We start from the raw sequence: 22,225 nt of genomic DNA on the forward strand, positions 1-22,225 counted from the left end.
AATTATAGAAGACTTCAGAGAACTGATCCTTCAGTGCGAAGGTAAATACGCTGACAAAGGAAGAGATTTAGTTCCTGACAGATCTCTTAAGTAATTTCTGTCATTTCTAAATATTATACAACCTGATGTTTTCTAGTGAAAGGTAATTAATCCGTTAAAGACAAAAAATGGCAAAGACTTTTCTTTTAGACTAATTGAAACAATTAGAGGTTCAATTTTGATTTTATAGATGAGTTATTTGAGCACAACACCAAATGACAGATTACTAGGCGAACCTGCTCCCCGTTGAAGTTGGTAGTTTAAGCAGTGGCCGTTTCCTCCCTGCACAGTGACTAATTTCCTTTGTGATTCAATCTGTCTCTACTCCTTGGTGCTCTCACAGCAGAGCTGTTGTAAATGCAAGGTTCCCCCAGTGAGATGCTTGGCCAGTGTGGATCACTGCACTGAGTGGCATGCCTCCTCAGAGCAGGTTTCCCGCAAAGCCCATTCCCCTTCGTAAGTGCCAAGATTGAAATCTTGGCCACTGAATGCAGTGTGTTCCACATGTTCGCTCACAACACGTTGAGCAACTGTGTTAACTGAGATGGATAGTGCTGTCAAACAGGAAGCTGGCTCACCAGGATGGAAACAGTGGGATACACTGACCTTTTACATTTATTGGAAAAAAAGAAAAAAAAAAAGTGTTCCTAAAACGACATGAAATGTTTCCTGCTAAAAAACAAAACAACTACCTTCTCATATAGCTTTTAGTACTGTATTGTGTAAATAAATAAATACATTAGAGCTGTGCACGGGCTCTGCCCGTAAGCAGATCTGAGTCTCTCTCATAAAGCAGAGGCTGACAGAGGAAATGAATCATTATCGCCCTGCTTGAAGAGAAGTTTGTACAAAGAGTGCAGCGCTATTAACCGCTGCCTGGAACTCCTGCATTCATTCAGCACTACCACTGCTCCCTCTGTTAGCACATTCAAATTCCCAGCTATACAAAGTGACTAAAACCAACAGATAAAATCCAAATCCCTAGGCAAAGCTACTGTTAAACTACCCTAAACTGCAGGGGTCCAATTGATGACATGAGGATGAAACAAAGTTACAGGCTTCTCATCCAAAAGAGAAAACAATGAAATAATCTCCTCAGCGAAGTTTCTTGAAATGTGATACTGACTTTGGAAAGACTTTTCCCTCTCCCCCACCCTCCTGCCTGCCTCCCCCGTTAATAGCATTTTAGGTTCATGTTGATAATTCGGGTATAGAGAGGAAAGCTTTGTTAATTTTAAGGTTTTGCTCCTTCTGGAAAATCATCTTCAAATAGAAGGAACGGTAGAGATTTACGAAGCTCTTCGCAGCAGTATTGGAGATTAGCAGAAACAGAAATCAGTTTGCACATTTAGCAGTACAACTATTGGCCATAAAGGGAATGTGTATATATAACCCTATTATATTCAATCCACTGCTTCAAAAACAAAACATTACAACACACTGTTCAAAATGGCCCTGATGCAAAGAGAAATATCAGATACCATCTAGCCTTACACCTAGAGGATCTACCCAGCTTTTCCGTGCTGAGTTCCTCGAAGCAGCAACCTGCCTTGAGATACAAAACAAATGTGTCATGAATACGCTGACTGATCATTATCACCATATTTCACACTTCAGCACCATGCAGCTAATGCTTTAAGTGTTGCTCTACACCTAGTTTAAGATTAAGTAATCAATACAACCGATTAAAATACTTCCAAGATTTGTCACCGATTTTCTTGCTTTCTACTTGCACTGAATAACCTCAGGTGCACTCTTCTGTCAGCACAGAAAAGAGGGAAAAGAACTTTACTGAATACCTTGTGCCTGAGCCGCAGAGCTGTGGGAATACCCCAGAGCCAGGAGCGCTGTCTCCACCAGCTGGCTAAAGAGCACATCTTTGCGAACCAGAACGAACTCAGCATGCTCTTCTCGATTATCATATTCAAGAGAGGCATCCGACTGCTCCACCACACAAAAGACTGGAATCATCAAACCTAGATGGAAAAAAAGAAGTCTGTGAGAGAGGAACCAGAAATGTGTCATACATGTCTGATAAAAGCTTTAAATTAAAACACCTCCTAGAAGGCTCGTCATAAATGGATATCAGCCTTTCTTCCCCAGGGGATAGCTTTTGTTTTCTTTTCAAGGGAAATACTGAAGTCTCATCACTTGACTCATTTACAAACCACACTAAAAGCTCCAGAGAATACAATTTAGGAACAAAATAACAGTCAGCATGAGGACAAATGACATTGTTTTTACTTAGACTTTTTCAATACTGAAGAAATTTTCTACAGTTCCTTGAATGTCCTATTCTTGCAGGTCAGTGCTCCTCCAAACTCAGTCATCTGAAAACCTGGCATGTAAACACTACTCTCCTGCTTCTCTCCACACAGGAAATATTGTCATGGAAATATCGTCTGGGGCTAGTCCTACATGCACCACTTGGATTCACTAGGTTAATTCACAGATCTCCAGACCACGGCCATCCTACTCATTGTGCAAAGTACACACCGTTGCATAGATTTTGCTGAAAATGATAATTTTGTGAATTTGCAGCTAATGTTCTGGCAGCCCTGAAGAAGCCAGCAGTGTTCCCCTTCTTAATGTATGAAGAGAGTGAGAACAGCTCTTAGAAAGAGTATCAAGAATGAGGGTGAATCACAGAAGTAAAAAACTCAGAGGGTGTTCTGGATTCAATTTCATTCTCTTTTATTGTAAATTTACATGTGGTAATGAGATCAACTCATCTCTGGTAATAAATTGTGGGGCATGAACTTAAAGGAATCCAGTACCACAGACAGACCAGAAACAAGCTGATTTGCAGAACATGCCTTACAGTATTGCATGTCTGAGCATGGAGGGAAAAGCATGAGAAGAAAACACAGAAAACTGACTGAGCAGGAACATCTGTATCCACCAATTGCTATAGGCCATGCAGTGCATGGCAAAGGAAAAAATCATTACCTCCAGCAACATAAATTTATTAATTAGATACACATAATTTGCTAGCCCCTAGATAAGCTATGAAATATTCAGAGAAAGACAAATCTAAGCCATTCTCAAAGTATCTAGGGCTCGCCTAAAAGTTTACTAGTTTATTTTTCAATCCTGTTCTTCAGAAACAAATACGACCATTGCACATACATAATAAATACAAAAATAATTATTATGAAAATATTAATGAAAGGATAGATACAGATCAGATCACTCTATCCCTGGACTGCGCACTTCTTCAAGGGAAAGAGAGGAGAAAGCCAAATTTTGTTCTCCTACACAAAGCCAGTTAATTAACTTTAAGATCATCTATCAGCAGTTCTAATATCTGCAAACCAGTGGTTAAATATCTCTTCAGAAGCAGCCACTCTGCCCTGAAATAGACCCAGTCACAGCAGTAACACCTGCCAAGGGACTTGAATCCTCCTGGCTTGAATTTACAAACATGAGTTTTACTTAAAATGTATTTTAGACACACATTTATTGTTTTCTGCCATAGGTGGCAGGGAGCAGCTCCCAGTTGGGCATTCTAACTGCAGAGCAGCAGCAGTAGCTACAAGCCTGGATATCCAGTTCATAGATTTTAGCACTCTGTTTTAAAACACATCCTTTAGTAATGGGTAAGTAGGTTACAGCATCATATTGATGCTGTTCCCTCTTTATCACTGATTCTGAGATAAAGTAGTGCATTTTGCAAGTTCAAGTAAACAAATTTAAACACACTCGCTCAGGAACATACAGTGAAAAATACCTCTGGGTGCTTTACTGAAAAGACAGAGCATGGCTGATTCTGCTCCCACTGAAGTCAACGGCAAAATTATTATTCCTTTCCAAGGTTAAAAGCTGAATTGTTTGTCCATAAATCATTTAACTAGTTAAAATGAAATTTAACCCCTGTAAGCAACAAACATGCCTTTCCATCGAACGTATGGTCTGTCACAGCACTTTTGATGGGGCTATAAATGTCTCAACAAAAGAATACGATAATTGGCCAAATGCTAAGGCTGCAGTATTGGTTGTGTAAATTACATTTTGGCAAGATGGCATAAGTGGGTGAATGCAAACTGATGAGAGGGATGCTGCGGCATCTTTTACCCTCCTGCAGCATGCTTTCCTAGTCACAGAACTGCCTTTCCACCGTTTCAGCACAGAAGCTGCACCTATTCTCCACACAGTTTATGCCCATAATTTACTGTCTTAGTGCAAACAGGACCTCAAAGGGTAGAAATGCTGCTGTCACAACACTACTGTATGGATGGCACGATAGACTCACAGGAAGCTTGCTTGTGATTATTTTCTAAATGGCCTGTTTGGGCCATCCAGGCTTGCAGCAGCCCTGCTCCAGAAACAGCTTTTGCAAAAATACCTGTAAGCTCAGTGACCCAGTATAACTGAAGATAAGCTGTCATTAGTATCTTAAAACCAGAGAGCAAAGGGCAGGTTACCACATCTGCCATTGCTAACGTGTTATGATGCCTCTCGTTGTTGTGGCTGGAGTCTTAAAGCCAACCTTGTTTTCCTAGAAAACAGCAGTCACCCAGCTTCTTTCCAAGTAGTGCTCACCTCAAGGAAATCCCATCTGCTCTGACCTCTATTCAGCACTGGAAAGAGTTAAGCTATAACATCTCAAATCAATTTATTGCCTTGAACTTCTCTGTTTCCTGATACTATCTGAATATAAATTAACATACTTCCAGTACATGAAAAACCACCTGCAGCTAAAACCAGCACACTCTTTGCACACCAATATGCATGATGTCTTCTCCTATGTGTATAAATGGAACCTCCACCTCACTACAGGGCCCTTAAAGAAGAGGGATACAAGCCAGTCTGTCCTCATCATCATTCCAGCTGAACAATTTACAGCAGTACTCAAGAGAGCAGGAGACCAAGCACCCAGAATGAAGCCTTGCACGCAGTAAGAAAAGCCTAACTCATAAATCCTGAAAGCCCTCAGCTCTTTTCTCTAGTGCCTGAACAGCAAGAACTAGTCATCCTCCCTCTCCATGCATACACACCAAAAGGGCTGAGATCCCTTTTGAGCAAAACTCTTGTATGTTTGCTCTCCCAGCTTTAGAGAGATGCTCTAGTGATGCAGTATAACTCATGGTGGGTAACATACGGCACTGATTTTCACACATGGAGAAAGCAAGGGGTAATCTGAGGGCTAAAAAGAAAACATTTTGTTTTCTCAAAGGAGGAGCACAATGCTGAATTGCACACAAGACATCAATAATGATACCAAATTATCCAAAAGACTTTTTCCACTTGACATTATTTCATTCAGCTGACTCAGAAACAGATCTTCAGCGCTGTTGTCAATACTCTGACCTCATATACATAGCATTAAGTTTTAGAGGAACATAAAATATGACCACATAAAGCCTTTCAAAAGAACACTTATACACAGGATTTCCCTGTATTCCATGGTAGAGAACACAGACAAAGTGTTTCCAGAAGAACAGAATGGTTGGTGGCGATCCGTACCTCTGCATAACAAATATTTTTAAAACACATTGGAAATAGGAGGTAAGCTCTGCAGTTGCCTTCGTGGAGAACTTGAGCTGTACAGGGAAGGCTTTGGTTGCATTTCTTTTTGTTGAGACTCATTAAAGCAGCAGGAAAATGAAGAATGAAAATGAACAACTAAATATGCACCAGAGAGACCTGTGCCCACACGGACATTTTCTCCCACTTGCTAGTTTCACTCTATAGTTTTATTTTCCTGCAGAGTAATTCATTCTAAAAATGAAGAAAAATGGAAACAGTCCTTACACTAAGGACACTCCACCACACAAAATATTCATTTAACAAAAGCTTGAAGCCAGTTAAAAATATTATCAAACTGGAGTCAATCAGTTCCCTGGAAAAACATTTTTGGCTGCAATATTTGCAAGTGCAAGCTGTTTATATCTGATAGCCAACTAAAGGACAAGACAGGGAAGATCTTTAAGAAGCCCTGCACTTTTTGTTGTTGTTGTTATTGTTGTTCATATTCAAATAATATCCAGTGCATGCTTCAGAGTGAGAAATAAAAGTGACACTACCAGCAGTCAAACTTCTACACATCACCAACTTCCACGTGACCACCCCAGGTTTGGCACCTAAACCAAAGGAGAAAAGGCTATGGAAAAGCTGCAGGAGAGGTTAAATTATTACAGCCACCCACCTCTAATGCCCATTAAATCGGAAGCAGTGCTTGCTCGTCCTAATAAGCATAATATGAAGATCAACCAATAAGAAGAGGCGCCAATAAAATTTGTGTCTTTTTAGATTAAAATCTCTTTCCATCAGCACAAGTTTTGAGCTCCATCTAGGTGTTATTTAATTTAATCTAATTTGAACAATTTCCAAACATCAGCTTGATTAATTTCAACAGCATAGTGCTATGGAAAGATTTACTGTACAGGGGTTGTCTAGCAGAGAATTAATAAAGAAGCCAGTTCCTAGCCCTGAGTAACATGAGGTTTTAAGACTTCCCAGATTTCTAGTGGGAATACTTCATAGCACAAGCATGTTTTCTTCTGGGAGTGAAACCCACCAAAATTATTAAAAACTGAGATCAAATGGTGGTGTCAAACCCAAAGGAAATCATTCTAGAGTGGAGAGATTTTTATCAAATGAAGAAAGTGGAAAATAAAGTTTTTGTTGTTGCCGTTGTGCTTGGGGTTTTTGATTGTTGTTTGTTTTTTTAAACAGAACAGAGACACACACACAGAGCAATCTCTCTCCAAGACAAAGCATATTTATATGGTTGGGAAACCAGGACATTTATTCAAAAATTCATAAACTACTGAAAACTCTTCATTACTGTATGCAGAAAACATTTCCTTTGCAGAGACTGTACCACGGGTCATTCTCTAAGCTAATCATTCCAATAGGGGAAGAAAAAATAAAAAAATCAATCCTAGGAAAAAGCAAGCAGCATACACAAATATTTATGTACATACATACCTCCAAGTCCAGTGTTAAAAACTAAAAATAAAAATTCTAAAGGATGCTAAGATGACAAAAAAATTCACCTACGTGCTTAAAGCAGGTTGTTCCCCACCTCTGACCGCACAATACATTTTAAGTTTGCACTTGTTCTGCGATGAGACTCGATCCTGAATGCCTTCAAAGCACTAAATTACTAGCAACCTCAGCTGGGCTTCCACATATGAGAGTCCTTCCCTGCAACAGGGACTGTGGCTTTGCTACTAAAGCATGGGTCATCTTGAGGAAATTATCTGGGTGAAGATTCCACACATTTAACAATAAAACATCCTTACACAACTTATAGTAACCACAGGAAGCAATCAAACTATAGAAGTCCCCTAACTTAATCTGCTACTGTTTTTTCTTCATGCGAGAACACTTAATTCAGCAAAGGCAGAGGCGGGAAAACAGTCCATTTATTTATATCTGTTTGCACTGTTATACAGCTGACCTTAAATATACTGATTCGGTACACAGCTCCCTTTCCCTTTCTTTTAAACAAATTTGAAAAATGAACCTAAATTGAGAAAGCTGCTTTAAAGAGAGAAATCGGTATCCACCCGATGCAGGAAAGCCCTGGCAGTTCTTCTCCCACCATCCTGCCCCTCTAATAGAAAAGGCAGAGAACAGGTGAGTTTGACAGCTTTTGGTTATTCAGAAATACCTCCATTTCTGTGTGAAGAATGTCCACCCCACATCCAATACAACATAAATATTTCCAATATTACTACTTCTATTCTGAAAAACTGAGCACCATCACCAAAAAAAAAAGAAAAAAGAAAAACAAGGAAGCTTCAGGGTGCCCTTCTTCAAAACAGGGATCAGCGTCTGCAAGTTTACACAGATGAAAATCTAGTGTCTATATCAAAAAAATAGGAGGTATGTATTCAAGGTTTCACTAGATGAACAAACATATAATGAGAGAAGAAAAAGTTATAATGAGAAAAGATCAAATGCATTCCTTTTTAATTCTTTTTTTCCTTAGAGAAAGGAAACCAAAAAGTACTTGAAAAAGCAGTTATGTTGTTCTGATCTCAACACCACTTTTATTTAAATCACAGCACAGCTCTAGCTGGTGGCAACGTGAGATCTAACCCAGAAAATCCTGCAGAATCCAAATAAGGCCTGCAGATACAGGACGCACAATGACAGGCTGAGTAGGCACGTCTGTGCCATTCCCACATGCACATATGAATGTTCACACTTGAGAAGGATCAGGCTTGAAGCAGATCTTGCACACAGCCTGTGTCCATGCAGTTCAGCAAAAAGGTAGATGAGATGGAGCTCACAAGAGGGTCAGTCACGTCCATTAAGGCTCACTTTCAAGCTACTCCGTAATTTTTAGATATAAAATAACTTGGACGAAACTTGGACAAAATATATGCTATTGGCACTTCAATTACAATAAATTTGGTTTGGGTAAATGGACCATATTTCAGCCTTCTACGTATCAAGCACCAGCTTACAACAGTGTCATTGTGAGGCTGGGAATTCTTCCACTGTAAATCTTTCTTACGGGGGACTGGAGGAGTTACTTTGCAGTTGATTGTCACTAACCACTTGGAAACACAGGAAGAGCACACTGAGCAGGCCAGTGGGAAACCTGTATGTCAAATACCAGAGACTGCACCAGCATCTTCACAGATGTATATTCCTATACAAAACAAAACAAAAAAAGTGCCAAGCATCTCATTATAATAAGAAAGAGTTTTGTTTAGAGAAAAGAACCTTACTTTTCACTAATCCTCTGCTCTCCAGCGTGTTCTAGACAAAACACGAGATATCTGATTTTGTACACAAACAGTAATGTGATGCTGTTAAACTCCTACTCTTTGAGGGTTTATAAGTCTGTTGCAAATAATTTGTTCCAGGATGCAATTTGGTAAGGAAGAACTCAGTCCACAGATGATTTTAATACAATGTTTATCAAAGAAACAAACAAATAAAAAAATCATGTTAAATAATATTACATTGTAGAATTTTTCTCCTGAAGAGGGACAGAGGAAATAAACTAAGGACAATATCTTTCTCCTCCTCCTCTGTTATTTTTTCTGGCTTTAAATATTCAATAAATCTGTAGGCAGGAAATGCATTTCTACATATTATATTTTAACCAATGGTGAATGCAAACCACAAGATATTATTTACATCCTTCTTCAGCTTCCAGTCCTTTCTGTGGCTTCAGTCACCCAACCATCACAACTACCCCAGCTCTCAGGAAATTTTATAAAGAAGTCACCAACATCTCTGCAGATGTCCCCTGCTTCTGACAGCTTAACTAGCCAAAGAATCCTACTCCAAGCTGAAATAACAGCTTTACTGTTTAACACAAAATATTCCAAGCCACTCTCCCACCACAGAAACATATTATGAAACTGGTAAGTTGATTTGATAATACTCAAATTTCTAAAAAAAAAAAAAAAAAAAAAAAACAAACAAAAAAAAAAACAGTATTGAGAGCATGTGTTAGACTAATGAGAAAAGAGAAATAAAGAGGGATACGGAGGATATGGAATATTTACCTCTAGCACAGCCTCTCCGGCTGTGTGCCTGGGACAGAACAGAATGGGTACTCAGGGGAGATGAGGCCCTTTGCTAGCAACAGTGGCTCAGCTGCTCCTGACAGCTACCTGCCTCGGCTGAACTAGTTACAGTAACTCAGCGCTGGCCCTGACCCGCAGCCTGCTTAGGTCTAAGCGAAGGAGAGCGGCTGCTTGAGCTTTGCGCACAGTCTCTCTGATGCAGCCCGGTTAAGCCGGGCAAGGCTGCAGCAGGGCAGTCAGGAGGCAGAGCAGTTAAAGAGAACAAAGCACCGCCAGCCCTCCGCTCGGCCACCAAAATGAGCAGCGAAGGAGAATGCAGACATCAAAACACTGTTTTACAGGAGCTCTAGACAGAAGAAGGCACAGGCAACCGTCCCATAGTTCTAGCTGAAAGTTCCTGCCAGCCAGCCCCAACACTAACAAAAGTGCTTGTGCCAGCACCAGGCCTGTCTGCACACCAAGAACCATGCACTGTATTTCTAATTCACACTGAAAGGCGAAGGCAAAGACACTAGTGCTACATTTTTCCTAAATAAAACAGCTCAGTTGTTTCTATGTGTCTCCCACTTAAAATAAGAAAAAATACCCTGCAGCAATAATTTATAATATGAACTAATGGAAAATGCACTGATTTCACTCAAAACCAGTGAAGGAAACCTTTTCAAATTAAGTTGGCTTTTTTTTTTCTTTTTTTAAAGTCATCTTAAGCCATTAATTTTCTATAAGTTTTAGGTTTTGGTTTACGCACCTTCAAGACAAGTTTAGGGTTTTTGTTTTTGTTTTTTGTTTGTTTGTTTTTTGCTTTGTTTGGGGACTCCTTTTTCTTGTTTTTCTCTCAACTATGTTAAAAAAAAACAAAACAAAACAAAACAGAAAGTCAAGGGGGATAAGACTTTCCAAGCCAAGTTCCACCCAGAATTAATTTTAATGACCAACATTTTAAAACCCTGAAAACTGAAACCACTAATAAGCCCTTAACTGGTGGTGCTAGCAGATGCCACCATATTATATAATTTTTAAAGCAAAATTAAAAAAAAAAAAAAAAACATCTTTAAGCAAAAGCATTTTAATGAAGGTTCTATTAACTAGTCTCCTGGTACCAGGATAAGTCCCCTGGAATGTAACAGAAAAGCATTTGGAGCTGGTTTGAGGTTTTATTTCTGGAGAAGAGCTTTGCAGCACGCTCAGGCCTGCTGTGGGATCTCCATTGGGACTGACTAGCAAGCTCTTTTCCCCTTCACATCCATTCCTCTGTGAACCACCCCTCGCAAGAAGAAATAGTATCATTCTCTTTCATGTTACCAGACAAATAGCTTACTGCAGCTACATCTCCCTCCTGAAGTCTATTACAGGCTGCTTCTGCTGTAAGACAAGATCAGTGGATCTGTAATCGTTGCCTCATTCTCTCATGTCTTTTAGACACCAATAGCTCATTTTAAAGCTATATACAGCAGAACTGTTTATGGACAAAAGTCAGAAGAATGCAGAAGGTAGATAAACCACATTACACACTAAGAATAACTGCCACCAAACTCAGTGGTTACTGACAGAGCCCCTCATCCTGCTCTTCTTTCAGCAAGGGTTCAGCTAATGCAATAGCAACATCGCTACTAGGTGATGGTTGTTTGGTACAAGGGGACCTCAGAAGCCTCCATCAGATCTTCAGAGGGAGAGTGAATGGAGCCACACTACCATTTCCTGCTCTGGGAAGCAAATAGCACCCTCCACCACCTCCCCTTTCCCTGCTCAGCATGCCGCATGTATTCCTTGAGCCTGCACATATGGTCGGGTTCATACTGCATACCATGGAGCAAAAACAGAATCTGAGGCTCAGCCTTAAATTGTAACTTCATTGTCCACATCCCACAGTCCTGTGGAGAGAACTTTTTTGAGTGGCATCCCCACATTCTTTCTTCTTCAAGAAGTGAAAATAATGGGCTGTGGGGGAAACACTCCAGGTTTTCACAAATAAGATACCACACATTTGACAACTCTTTCTCTAAAAGATTCTCCTTTTAGGAATATTTACTTTTATCTGCCAGTATAACAGATTTTAAAAGCTATAACATCTTCACCAACAAGTCATGAGGCCAAGGAATGGGAGTCAACAGATTTACCCCTTGCTCAAGTACGCAGTACAGTTACTCTATTCAGCCAGTAAGCTGTATTTTGGGAAGGAAATGCAAAGGACCTGGTGAGGCCAATCTACCATGTGTGGGTTCACTGGCTGAGAACCAGCAATCCAAGCTTTTTGGGCTCAGCAGGCTAAATTCCTACAACACTGTGTATGCTAAGCTACACCAGAGAACCAGATACTCCTGCTGGTGCAAACACAAGTGCTTGCTTGGAGGTGTCAGCCAAAGGGAGCAGATTACATCTGCTCTCCAAAGGCTGAGTTGGCTCCCAGATCACTTCCGGATGCCACTCCAAATGCTGATTTACAAAGTTGCATGGAGCACGAGTGCAGGAAAGGTTGCTTCAGTGAGGATCTATTTCCACACATAGTACAGCTGAATGGACACTGGGCTCACAGCTCTAGCATTCAGCTTTGTAGAAAACAGTGAGCCAGGTTCCCTAAGCCTTGGGCCTTCAACTACCTGGGGGTCCTATCTCAAGAGCAGCACAGCTGCACATGCTGCCTGGCACAGGGTCTAAACTTGTGTGTGGCTGCAGCCTGAGACACTGGGGTAGCCAAAGGGTCACCCAAGAACCTGTCTCAGCTGGTGATGGTTTAAGAGACCCAGTACTTCTATCGGAAACCAGGTCCACAATTAGCTGAGGGAAGAAAAAAAGAATAAAAGCACCTACAGGAAAAACAAACAAACAATCAAACCTGCAGATTCTCTTTTCTCCACAAAGCAGCACAGTACTTTATTCTGAAGGAGAAGCCTTTTTACTACTCTCGTCCTCTTCATGGCACTCTCTGAGCCCATCTATTTGGCAGGGCAGTATGATACCATGACAATATTCATATAATTAGTAAGGCTCAAAGCAATGACTGAAGCATTACCTTTGTTAAGCCAAACCCAAGCTCTCAGATAATGTCCAAGGAAAGCAGTCAATTAGCAAGCCTACTTACTGCACCCTCGCTCACAGCAGCTTGCATGAAGTCTACCAGCCAGAGCTTGAGCTACAAACTCATCTTAAAAAAAGAGAAAAAAAAAAAAAAAGCCCATACTTCTGTTACTCTGCATTTTCTCCAAGTCTAAAAATTGGTAGAGTGTATGACAGGTCCACCTCATTTTTCTTAATGATGTTTTTATTATTCTTTCACTCAATTAAAGCAGAAATGGATATTGCATCTTCTGACTGTATAATTGTTATTGTAATCTGTTTTCGATCACTGCTTGGGAAATGGGTCCAAAACAACATAAACTATCCACAGCCCCAGAATACAAGTCATTTTCTTTTACTACGATACTTAAAGAGACATCTATCATGTTGTTCTGCTAGCATGTTTGTATTATGGCAAAAAAGTTATTTGTAAGTTGGGAAAAGACATTATGAAAATCACCTTTTACTCTGAAGTATTGTATAACTCATAATTTATAACTACATTTCTTAATAACCACTCAAAATAATAAGATTGGAAATTGTGCACATCTAATTTTAATATATAAATAATGGAAACGCATATAAACCAAAATATGCTCAAAATATGAATTTATATTACTCTGGAAAAATAGCTTGGTTATAGTTTTGAAAATGACGAGCCTCATTTCCAGTATGTGTCTGTCAGCAAAATTTATGACAAAACACTCCTTCTGAGTAGAGGTTACTAGGATGGTAAATAGTTATATTTCAGTTTCCTCACTTATCTGAAGTTTCAGTCCAAGTGTACACGAAGTCAGCAACTTCTAGAAAGTTAAGTACGAGGGATACATAAGTAAAGGCAGACTAACCCTGAGGAGACTCAACAAAATACGAGTTGAAATAGGACAGCGTAAAAAGACAGAAACAAGGTAACCCTGCGGCTGTATGCATTGATACAAACCATGGTTCAGATACAAGAAACGCTCCCTCACTGGACATTTCTTGACAGACTCTGCACTTTTGAAAACGTACACTGTCAACAGCATCTTTCCACCTCACTGTGTGTCTTTGAGAAATACATAAGAAGGGAGCGTATTTCAGTGGGAGACATTCCTCCCGAGCTATGGAAACGCAGTGGGTGTACGGTTATTTCACGAGATGCCTCAGTTTCATATAAAGCAGTCTGACAGGTTATTTTCATTAAGCTTTTTTTGAGCCTTTTTACCTTGCTGGCATTGCTACTAACAATACACAGATAAACTGCTTAATATTGCATGCCCATCTGCTTAATATTGCATGCCCGTCTGATACAAGGACATCGGGTAAAGCAAAATTACTGACAAGGTTTAAACTATCAGGCAGGAAATGTTGTACATAGAAAACAAGTCATATCCTTAAACTCTTATTTAGAACTACCTGATTCTTTTCTCAAGTTCCTCCTGTCCCCTTAGCTATAAAGCTACTACAAATTATAACAGTCCTATCTTTTCTCCTACCATCTCTGCATTTAGCATTTGATAGAGAATTTAAAACATATCTTCAGCTCAGACACACAGTCTCTGCCTTGGCAATAGGATTACAGTATTAGCAATGCAGGGCCCTTGCTCAGCCTTTTAAGCAACTCTGTTAATTATTTGTGGTCTTATTCCAAGCAGAAAAGACTCCTGAAAGGTTTTAAATAAGTCCTCTGACATTAGCAACATCAGTGTTCACATCTTTAAAAATCAGAGTAAGAATTACATTAAAAAAAAAAAAACCTTTCAAATATTGTTTATAAGGGTTTCACAATGTCAGCAGCCTTGAATATAAATAACTGCTAACTGTGGAATGCTGAAATCTTGGTATATTTTTAAATCTTCAGGTTCTATCAGCAGAGCTTGTACAGGTATTTAAAAGGAAAAAATAACAACAAAAATAATTATAATATTAGTTTACATTTTTTGAAACATAAAACAAAAGCAATAAACTTGGAAATACAGAATGATATCTTTTCCCCACACTAACACTTGGATCAAAGCAAATGAAGGTGGGAGACAAAGTACACATAACAGCTGCAACACATGCTCCTGTACGTGGAATTCAGAAACAAAACAATCTTAATGGTCCAACTGCAACAGCATCGACAGCATCACAGGCTGGCAGAGAGCACAGCACACATTAAAGCTGTCAATTCGCTGTGAATGGCCACAACAACCTCACAGAGATGGGCTAATGGTTCCTCCCGAATTAAATGACAAAGCATGTTTTCTGTGCTCCATACCACTCCTCAATTTTACCTGATTTGTATGCAACCAAAGAGCAGGTATGTCGTTGATGAGTGTTCTGCAGCAAGTACTAAGCTTGTTGGGGCAATTTTTGCTTAGTATGGCTAGAGGCTAGGAAATATTTCTCAAAAGCCATCAGCTGCTCAGGTGCCTTTTGTTTGTTGTACCTGCTCCTTAAACCTGTGCTAGTGACACATGTCACCATGCGGATCAACATCCATGACCCAGCACACTTGATACAGGAGGAAGCAATTACCACAGGACAATTTTCCAGAGGTAGATGGGGCCCCGATCCCTCGTTTGGCATGCTGGAATGGCATGAAACCCCGTGTGCTTCCAGGAAGCCTACACTGGGTCAGCAGCACCAGAGCCAGCAGCAGGCACGGGTTACCTTGAACAAATCCTGACCTGTTAATTCAAAGGGAGTCAGTAATGCTTCATACCTTGGACAACTGGCCCTTTAATCCTAAAACACAGCAGTACTTACTAATTTAACTAGATTACGATGACGGACGGTAATTAAAGGCCTAACTTATCTATGCTTTGCAATTTGGGATTCAGAAAAAAAAATCTTCCTAAGATTTACAGATTTGCAGTTATTTTAAGAAGTTTAAAAATAGAACTTAAAAGCGGGTTGAGGACCGCTCAATCACACACACACAAAAAAAAAAAGAGTTTTCCTAAACAGGTCACACATCTGTTTGGTGAATATAAATACATGCCTGCAGTAAAGCTGTCCTCAGCTCTCACCACCGTGGATGCCATCGTATTACCACCTTCTGTGCCCCTGCGAGTGACAAAAATCTGACTGGTTCAAGCAGCTTACTTCAGCTCCATATCTCTATTGTGGCCTCTTTACTCCCCATTCCAGGCAGCTTTAAGGAAAACAGCAATAATGAAAAGTAACCATATAACTATTCAGGTTAGCATTTCCATGAGAAGCATTAAACACAAACACTTTTTAAGATATTTTAAGGTATGACCTGGTATCATCTGAAAGCCTGTACTACAAGCTAGAAACTGCAAGGGTGACTGCAGTCTGTTGAAATGAAGATTTGATTACAATTACACGATTCTGGGCTTTTTCGATTTTTAATCTAGACAAAATATTCAGTGCAGTGAAAGAAAAAAAATAAATAAATAGAACATAAAGGCATCCAAAATTCCAGTATTTAGGAAAGGAAAGGAATCCCTAAGCTTCACCTGTAAGCATTTATTTATAACAATAAAAGTTTAAAACTGCTTTTCTTCCTTTGATGTTCTACTACTTAGTATAAATTCTGAGAGAAAAAGATATCGCAACTTAATTTCTCAAAAGTATGTTTCCTCACTGGAGTCTTGGTAGATTCTTGTATAATTTTGCCATCTTCCTCAGGCAGAAAGAGAATCCTGGGCAGTCACTGACAGAATCACTCTGGCCAGAGTTTTCAAACAAGTGCCCTATAAATAATTGACAAAGAATCTACTCTGACTATCCCAGGGACACAAAGGAAAGGCAGGACCTGACTTACACAGGGAGGGAAGAAAAAACTAATGGTGACTTCTTCAAAGATAGTTGTTTTTTCTTTCCTTTGGCTCATGACAAGGACAATGCATCTAGCTAACTGATGTGGCCATGCCTGGGGTGGAGAGGAAGCAGGGAGATGACGCTAAATACTTAGGAACTGTTGTGGGAAAAAATACAATCTTGCTACAGCTAATCTTAAATCTTGAATTCAAAATTGCCAGTGGCTTTCTGCAGATGCAACTTAGAGTTCCAAAATTACTCTAAACGTCAAATTATGCCTAGGTCACCGAATGGGTGGATACCCTATATTCTGTTTAATGTGTATGTTCAATTGCACATATACTTTAACCGACCGTGTCTTTATTTTAATAACAGGCCAACTACTGAAAACACATAAAGAGAGGCTATTTTTCTACCTCAGCAGAAATACAGCTGATACACTACATGACTCTCCCAGAGTGACTGTTCTGTTTGTTCTGTTTATGCGACATAAGCTGATTGGAAAAGGAGGGAGAGATCGGCAAGAAGATCAGAAATCCATTTCTCAGCATCAGTCATTGAAAAGAAATCACTGCCTTGCTTTTCTTAAGCTACACATTAAACTAAAAGTCTCTCCCTTGTTACATATTAGAAACGCATTTACATTTCCTCTTAACTCCTAATGAATCATACTGAAACAAAAGGCAACATTTTCCAACTATTCTGCAACAGAAAATACAGTCTCACACTGCTGATTTCAGAACTAACAAGGATCTGCAGCTCTCACGCTTCTGTTATCTCTTAGCATTCAATTCTCCAAGTAGCTACATGCTTCCTTCTGTCAGCAAGGAGATATCCCTCATCTAGGTAGGAAGACCATCTGAAACTTAACCTACCCCTTTGCTCCATTTGTAAGGACAACTGGAACTTGCTTCCTTGCTCCATTCAGGATCCCATTGAGAGCTTAATGCCACCTGACTGCTTAGTGCAGAACAGCAGAGCTGAGCAAGCTCTACTCTTCCAGCCACACATAAGTGAGTTTTGCACTCCATTAAAGTATGTTAAATCCGTGTAAGAGATATAGAATACAGCAAAGATCCTATGACATTTTTGCAGAAATAGAATGGATTTTGACAAACAACTCGTTAACCATCATTGGTCGGCACTTCTGTTACAGAAGTACTTTCTGTTCCTTTCTGATACAGAAAGGTATCGGAACGGCTTTCTCGCTGTACCTGAGTGGACATAGCTCTGACACAGCAGAACCTCCAGGGGCTTACCTCAGCGAGAGTCGCCATCCGTCCCACCCATGCACCCAATTCCACATACGCACGGGAATCGTGCCGCAGAGAAACATCCCAATCACAACACTTAGTCTGAATTGTCTGCGAGTCTTTTCTCCAGTAATATTTTGTAAATTAAATCACGCACTGTAGCAGTTAAGTGAATCACAGTGTATTACTATCAACCTGCATCAAAATAATCTAAACAACAATTTTTTTGCACTCATTTCCTACCCCAAACCTGGACACATTCCTTGGCAGTATGTTGGTTCTGCGTTTGTACTTCAGCAAACCAAATTTCATACCAGCTCTGCCCTTACCCTGGCACTGTAAGTTGTGCTCACAGGCTGCAGAGTCTCATTTTCTAGGCTCTTCCTAACAAACACGCATCAACGCGCGTGCACATCCACTTACACACAAACAGGTTTGTGAATTGTGGTCAACAATTTCGCAAATATAAGTTTCTTAGCCATTAATGATTTTTTTTTCCATAAGTCCTTATGGAGTGAATTACTAACTGCAAGGACACGCCAATTCTAGTAAGTGAATGTTACCCAACAGAGACATAAAGCTGTCAACACCACGGTGCTCTTACTTACTCGAAACTCTCTCCCAGGCTTCATATGTTTTTTAAAGCAATATTAGCCTTTTGTTGTTGTTGTCTTCCCAGGGACCTTAATAAATCTGCCTCTCCTGAGCAACTGAGCACTTGCGCTCTCTTGAATGCGAGTTATAGAACAGACAAGCTGGATAACTGCTGAAACGTTTTACAGAGCACTGGGCTAGTCAGGGCAAACAAGAACTGGACTCTAACACGTTGGACTGACACTAACAATATTGTAACCACAACTTCTAAAGCCCCCATTAACCGTAGCCTTTAAGAGCCCATTTATCTTTTTTCTGACCTTTGCTAGTTTATTACAGCTGTGTAATGGCCTCTGAATTAAGTACCTTCAGTTTAGGAACAGGAAAAAAAAAAGCAGAGTCATAAAGACAAAATTTTTCATGAGAACAACTGCTCTTCTGCCTGCACTGCAAAAGCTGATTTCTATACGCTTCTCCACTCATAAACCTCAAGGAAAAGATACAAATACCTTCAGCAATATAATATTTCCCTATTTCTAAGGAAGTCCCTGTAAAAAAAAATGGTAGCAAACATAACTGGGACTATAAAACTTGTTACCAAAGGTCATTGTTCTCATCAGAGCACCAGTCAGAGCTTATTTTTCTGTTCTCAGGGATTTTGCTCAGAAACACACAGTATCAGGCCAACAGAACACATGACAGGGAGGAAGGAGCACCAGCATTTACATATATCCAAGGCCCAAAAGAACTGTTAGTATCTGTCTTTGCTTTCAAAATCTTTAGATACACTTTACAGAATAAAACAAAAAATAAAATCCAAACAAAAATGGTCTCTAGCTTCAGTAAAGCATTTCCCATTTTTTTCCCCTGAAGTTCACATTCCATTAATTTTAGCACCTATTTTGAGACTGAAATGTAAGAAGAAACTGAAAGACTGACAATCAAAGCCCTGGATGTCATTTCACTACATCCTTCAGTAGTTCTCTTTTTATCAAAACCAGAAACAGCACTAAAACAGCCTTTATCAATATTTGTTTGAAGTTTTATACTAATTTGTCAGCAGATTAAAAGTCCTTCTGCTAATGTCTACAGCTGCATTTCACAATTCAACAGGAAAACAGAATTATGAATGCCGCAGCATTCGCTGCAAAGATGCAGGCTTCCAGACACACTGAAGCAGTGTGACATGCATCCAGAAAGAGACTGCCTGGTCACACGGGTTCTTAGAGATCAAACTTGAAAAAGAGCAGAGGAAAAATATCTGGAAATTAGCTATGTCGATTTATCCTGAGAGCATTTCCAGGAGAGGAAAAAAAAATGAAATCAATTTTAAACAGCACCATTATCTTATTAAAGAAATCTGCCTTAACTAATTTAGTATTGAGTATTATAGAACCTAGGTAAGTATTCAGACAGGAATAATTTTCTTCTTGCTTTCAGTATCAATACAGAGTAATGAATAAACTTTATTATGAATTGCTTAAAACTAAAGGGATTCCGACTGTTTAAAATACACCAGTGAGGAAAAACATTTTCTCATGCCTTACCTACCGACCCACACTTGCACGCTCCACTCTAAATCAACATTAGAAACGAGCCAAAGAGTAATGAATGAAAATGCAAGCTCTTAAAAGTTTGCTTTAGGAAATGAGTCTTTGTCGTGTGAGAAATCTTCCCTAAGCCAACAGGCCAGATTCGATCTGAGCCACCAATATCATCTCAAAACCCTAAGAATTTCTTAGCGAACACAGCAGCAATTAGAAAGTGGCACATGTATTCCAAAACATTTAAAAACATTCCTTGAAAGTGTACTTCAATAAGGCCCACGAGCAAAAAGATTCAGCTCTAAAATTCCCTGGAAAATCCAGTAGCAGTGACTCCTCTGTCTCCCAAAAAGCATCCAAAACTCCACACGTTACTACTTCAGCATTTTGGATACGATTAACTCGTTGATTTTTATAACTATTCAGTAATTATTTTACCATCAATTCGTAGGTTAGAAGAAAATAGTTAAGAGGTTTAAAAGCAGACACACAGTGATCCAAGAAAGAGAGAAAACCAGAGAGATCTCTTACCCTTCATTAGGTACAGAAATGAGTCCTACTTTTCTAAAATAAAAGAAAATAAGATCTGCAGCCCCTTAGCAAACCTCAGCAATTAGATCGCCTATTGAGCCAAAGAGGTCTAAATCAGCATCTAATGGAAAATCGCTAAATAAATCTCACGTAGCAGGGAGTCATGTGACGGCCAGCACAAAGTATCTCTCACAATGCCATTTACACAAACTCTTTGTGTATAAACAACCGCGTTTGTGTATTCCCTCTCCGCACGGTTTTAAATACAAATACGGAGAGAAGCTTTAGAAGAAAGGTAAAGCTACGAGTGGACACACAGCTAATTTCGTGACTTTTCAATACGATTTTCCAAACAAGGCTACGCCGGATTAAATCGGCATCAGAGGTCGTCCGGGAAAGGGGGCATTTTAGAGAGTTTGGCTGCTTGGAAAAAAAGAAAGCATAGCAACCACGTGTGTTACTCAGACTTGCCCTAAGCGCGCTCCGAACGCGAAATCGACCAGCGGCGAGACAGCAAAGTATGAAAGTTAGGCACCGCAGAAAACTGCGGGATCGCTGCAGAACTAAGAGTTTTGCTGTCAGATCCGACCCTCGCACGTGCGTCCCTGTCCCCCTTCCACTCCGCCGAGCGCTGCCGGCAGCACCAGGGCTCTCCCGGCCGCGAGCGCCGCGTGCCCGTCGCGCAGAGCCGCTCTCGGAGCCTCCCGCCCCGCTCGGGCCCGGCCGCTGCTTCCCGGGGCTCGAAGCGGAGCCAGGCGCTGCGCGGCCGCGCCGAGGCTTTCCCGCAGGACCGCCCGCACTCCCGCGCTGCGCAGCACGGTTATACCTCCCACGGGCTTGGTGACGGCGCCGTTGGGCCTCCCGCGTGTGCCCATGGGGCTGCCGTTCTGCTCCAGCCTGGCCACCTTCCCGGGGGGGGGGCCTTTGACATCGGGGCTGCCGCTGCCTCTGTCGGGGCTGTCCCGCAGACAGGGGCTCTCGCTCCTCCGCTCCATGCTCGGGGACGCGGCTCCCGCTGGCAGGTCGCAGTAGAAGGAGCACGGACCTAGGGCGAAAGAAACGAGGGGGCTTCAGCCGCCGCCTCCACCCGGGACCCTGCGGCTCCCGGCGGGACGGGGCCGGGCGGGCTCCGGGCAGCCCGCTCGGGCAGGTGCCGCGGAGCAGGGGAGGGGAGAAGTAGCCCCCACCCCCCCTTCCCCTCGCCGCCCGCCGCGGACCGCCGGGAGCCGCCGCCGTACTTACTGCTTAGAGCCTGGCTGTAAGTTGGCTGAGTTGGGTTCTGTCCATGGATCAAAAGTAGAGAATCCAGGGTGGAAAGTTTTCTCGGTTCCTCCACGTACGCCGCTTTCTTCCCTTCTCCCTCTCCCCCCACCCCTAGCCCCCTCCTCGCCCTCGCCCCAGGCTGCGGGGCCGGAGCCCCCTCCCGGTGGGTCCCGGGCGGCGGACGGAAAGGAGCGGAGCGGGCGGGGGCGCGGGGCGGGGAGGCGCGGGGCTGCCGCCGCGGTGCGAAGCGGAGGGCTGAAAGAGGCGGATCCGCGCCCGCTTTGGGCGCAGCGCGTGTCGGGGGCAGAAGGCGCGCGGCGCCCCGCAGAGCCGCTCCCGAGCGGCGCGGGAAGCGGCGACCTCGCGGTGTCACTTTCAATCTCTCCCTCCTCTGCCGGCGACGGCAGCGGCGGGAGGGAACTCGCCGCGGCGAGCGGAGGAGCGATTATCGGCGGCGTTGAATCATCGAGGCGAAGCGAGTCCCGCTCGGGGCTGTCCTCGCGTTCGGATTTGGTGCGTGTGCGCGCGTGTGCGTGTGCCTGCCCGTGTGTGTGCGCGGCGCGGCCGTCCCAGGGCTGTGCATCCCAAACACCGCCACCCCGCCTCGCCCCCACAGCCCTCCCCCTGCCCGCCCCCCCGCAAAAACCGCGCCGCGGGGATCGCTCGGGCCCGGGCGGCGACGCGGCCGCCGGTGGGA

At 41.9% G+C, this 22,225-nt stretch overlaps 1 protein-coding gene across 1 annotated transcript in view; it reads right to left on the reverse strand.

Annotated features, from left to right (window-relative positions):
- SATB2 (SATB homeobox 2) overlaps nucleotides 1–21,607 on the reverse strand; it is a 120,775-nt gene extending 99,168 nt beyond the window's left edge. The window contains exons 1-3 of the mRNA XM_065750362.1: nucleotides 21,508–21,607; nucleotides 21,092–21,310; nucleotides 1,839–2,015 (exon numbers count right to left, since the gene is read on the reverse strand). Of these exons, the coding sequence (XP_065606434.1) occupies nucleotides 1,839–2,015; nucleotides 21,092–21,260 (346 nt within the window). The 5' untranslated portion in view covers nucleotides 21,261–21,310; nucleotides 21,508–21,607. The remainder of the gene's footprint in view (nucleotides 1–1,838; nucleotides 2,016–21,091; nucleotides 21,311–21,507) is intronic.
- Between the last annotated feature and the right edge of the window lie 618 nt (nucleotides 21,608–22,225).

This window comes from Cyrtonyx montezumae, unplaced genomic scaffold, assembly GCF_038088225.1.
Source record: "Cyrtonyx montezumae isolate F1298 unplaced genomic scaffold, pur_monq_1.0 scaffold_7, whole genome shotgun sequence".
Lineage (NCBI taxonomy): Eukaryota > Metazoa > Chordata > Aves > Galliformes > Odontophoridae > Cyrtonyx > Cyrtonyx montezumae.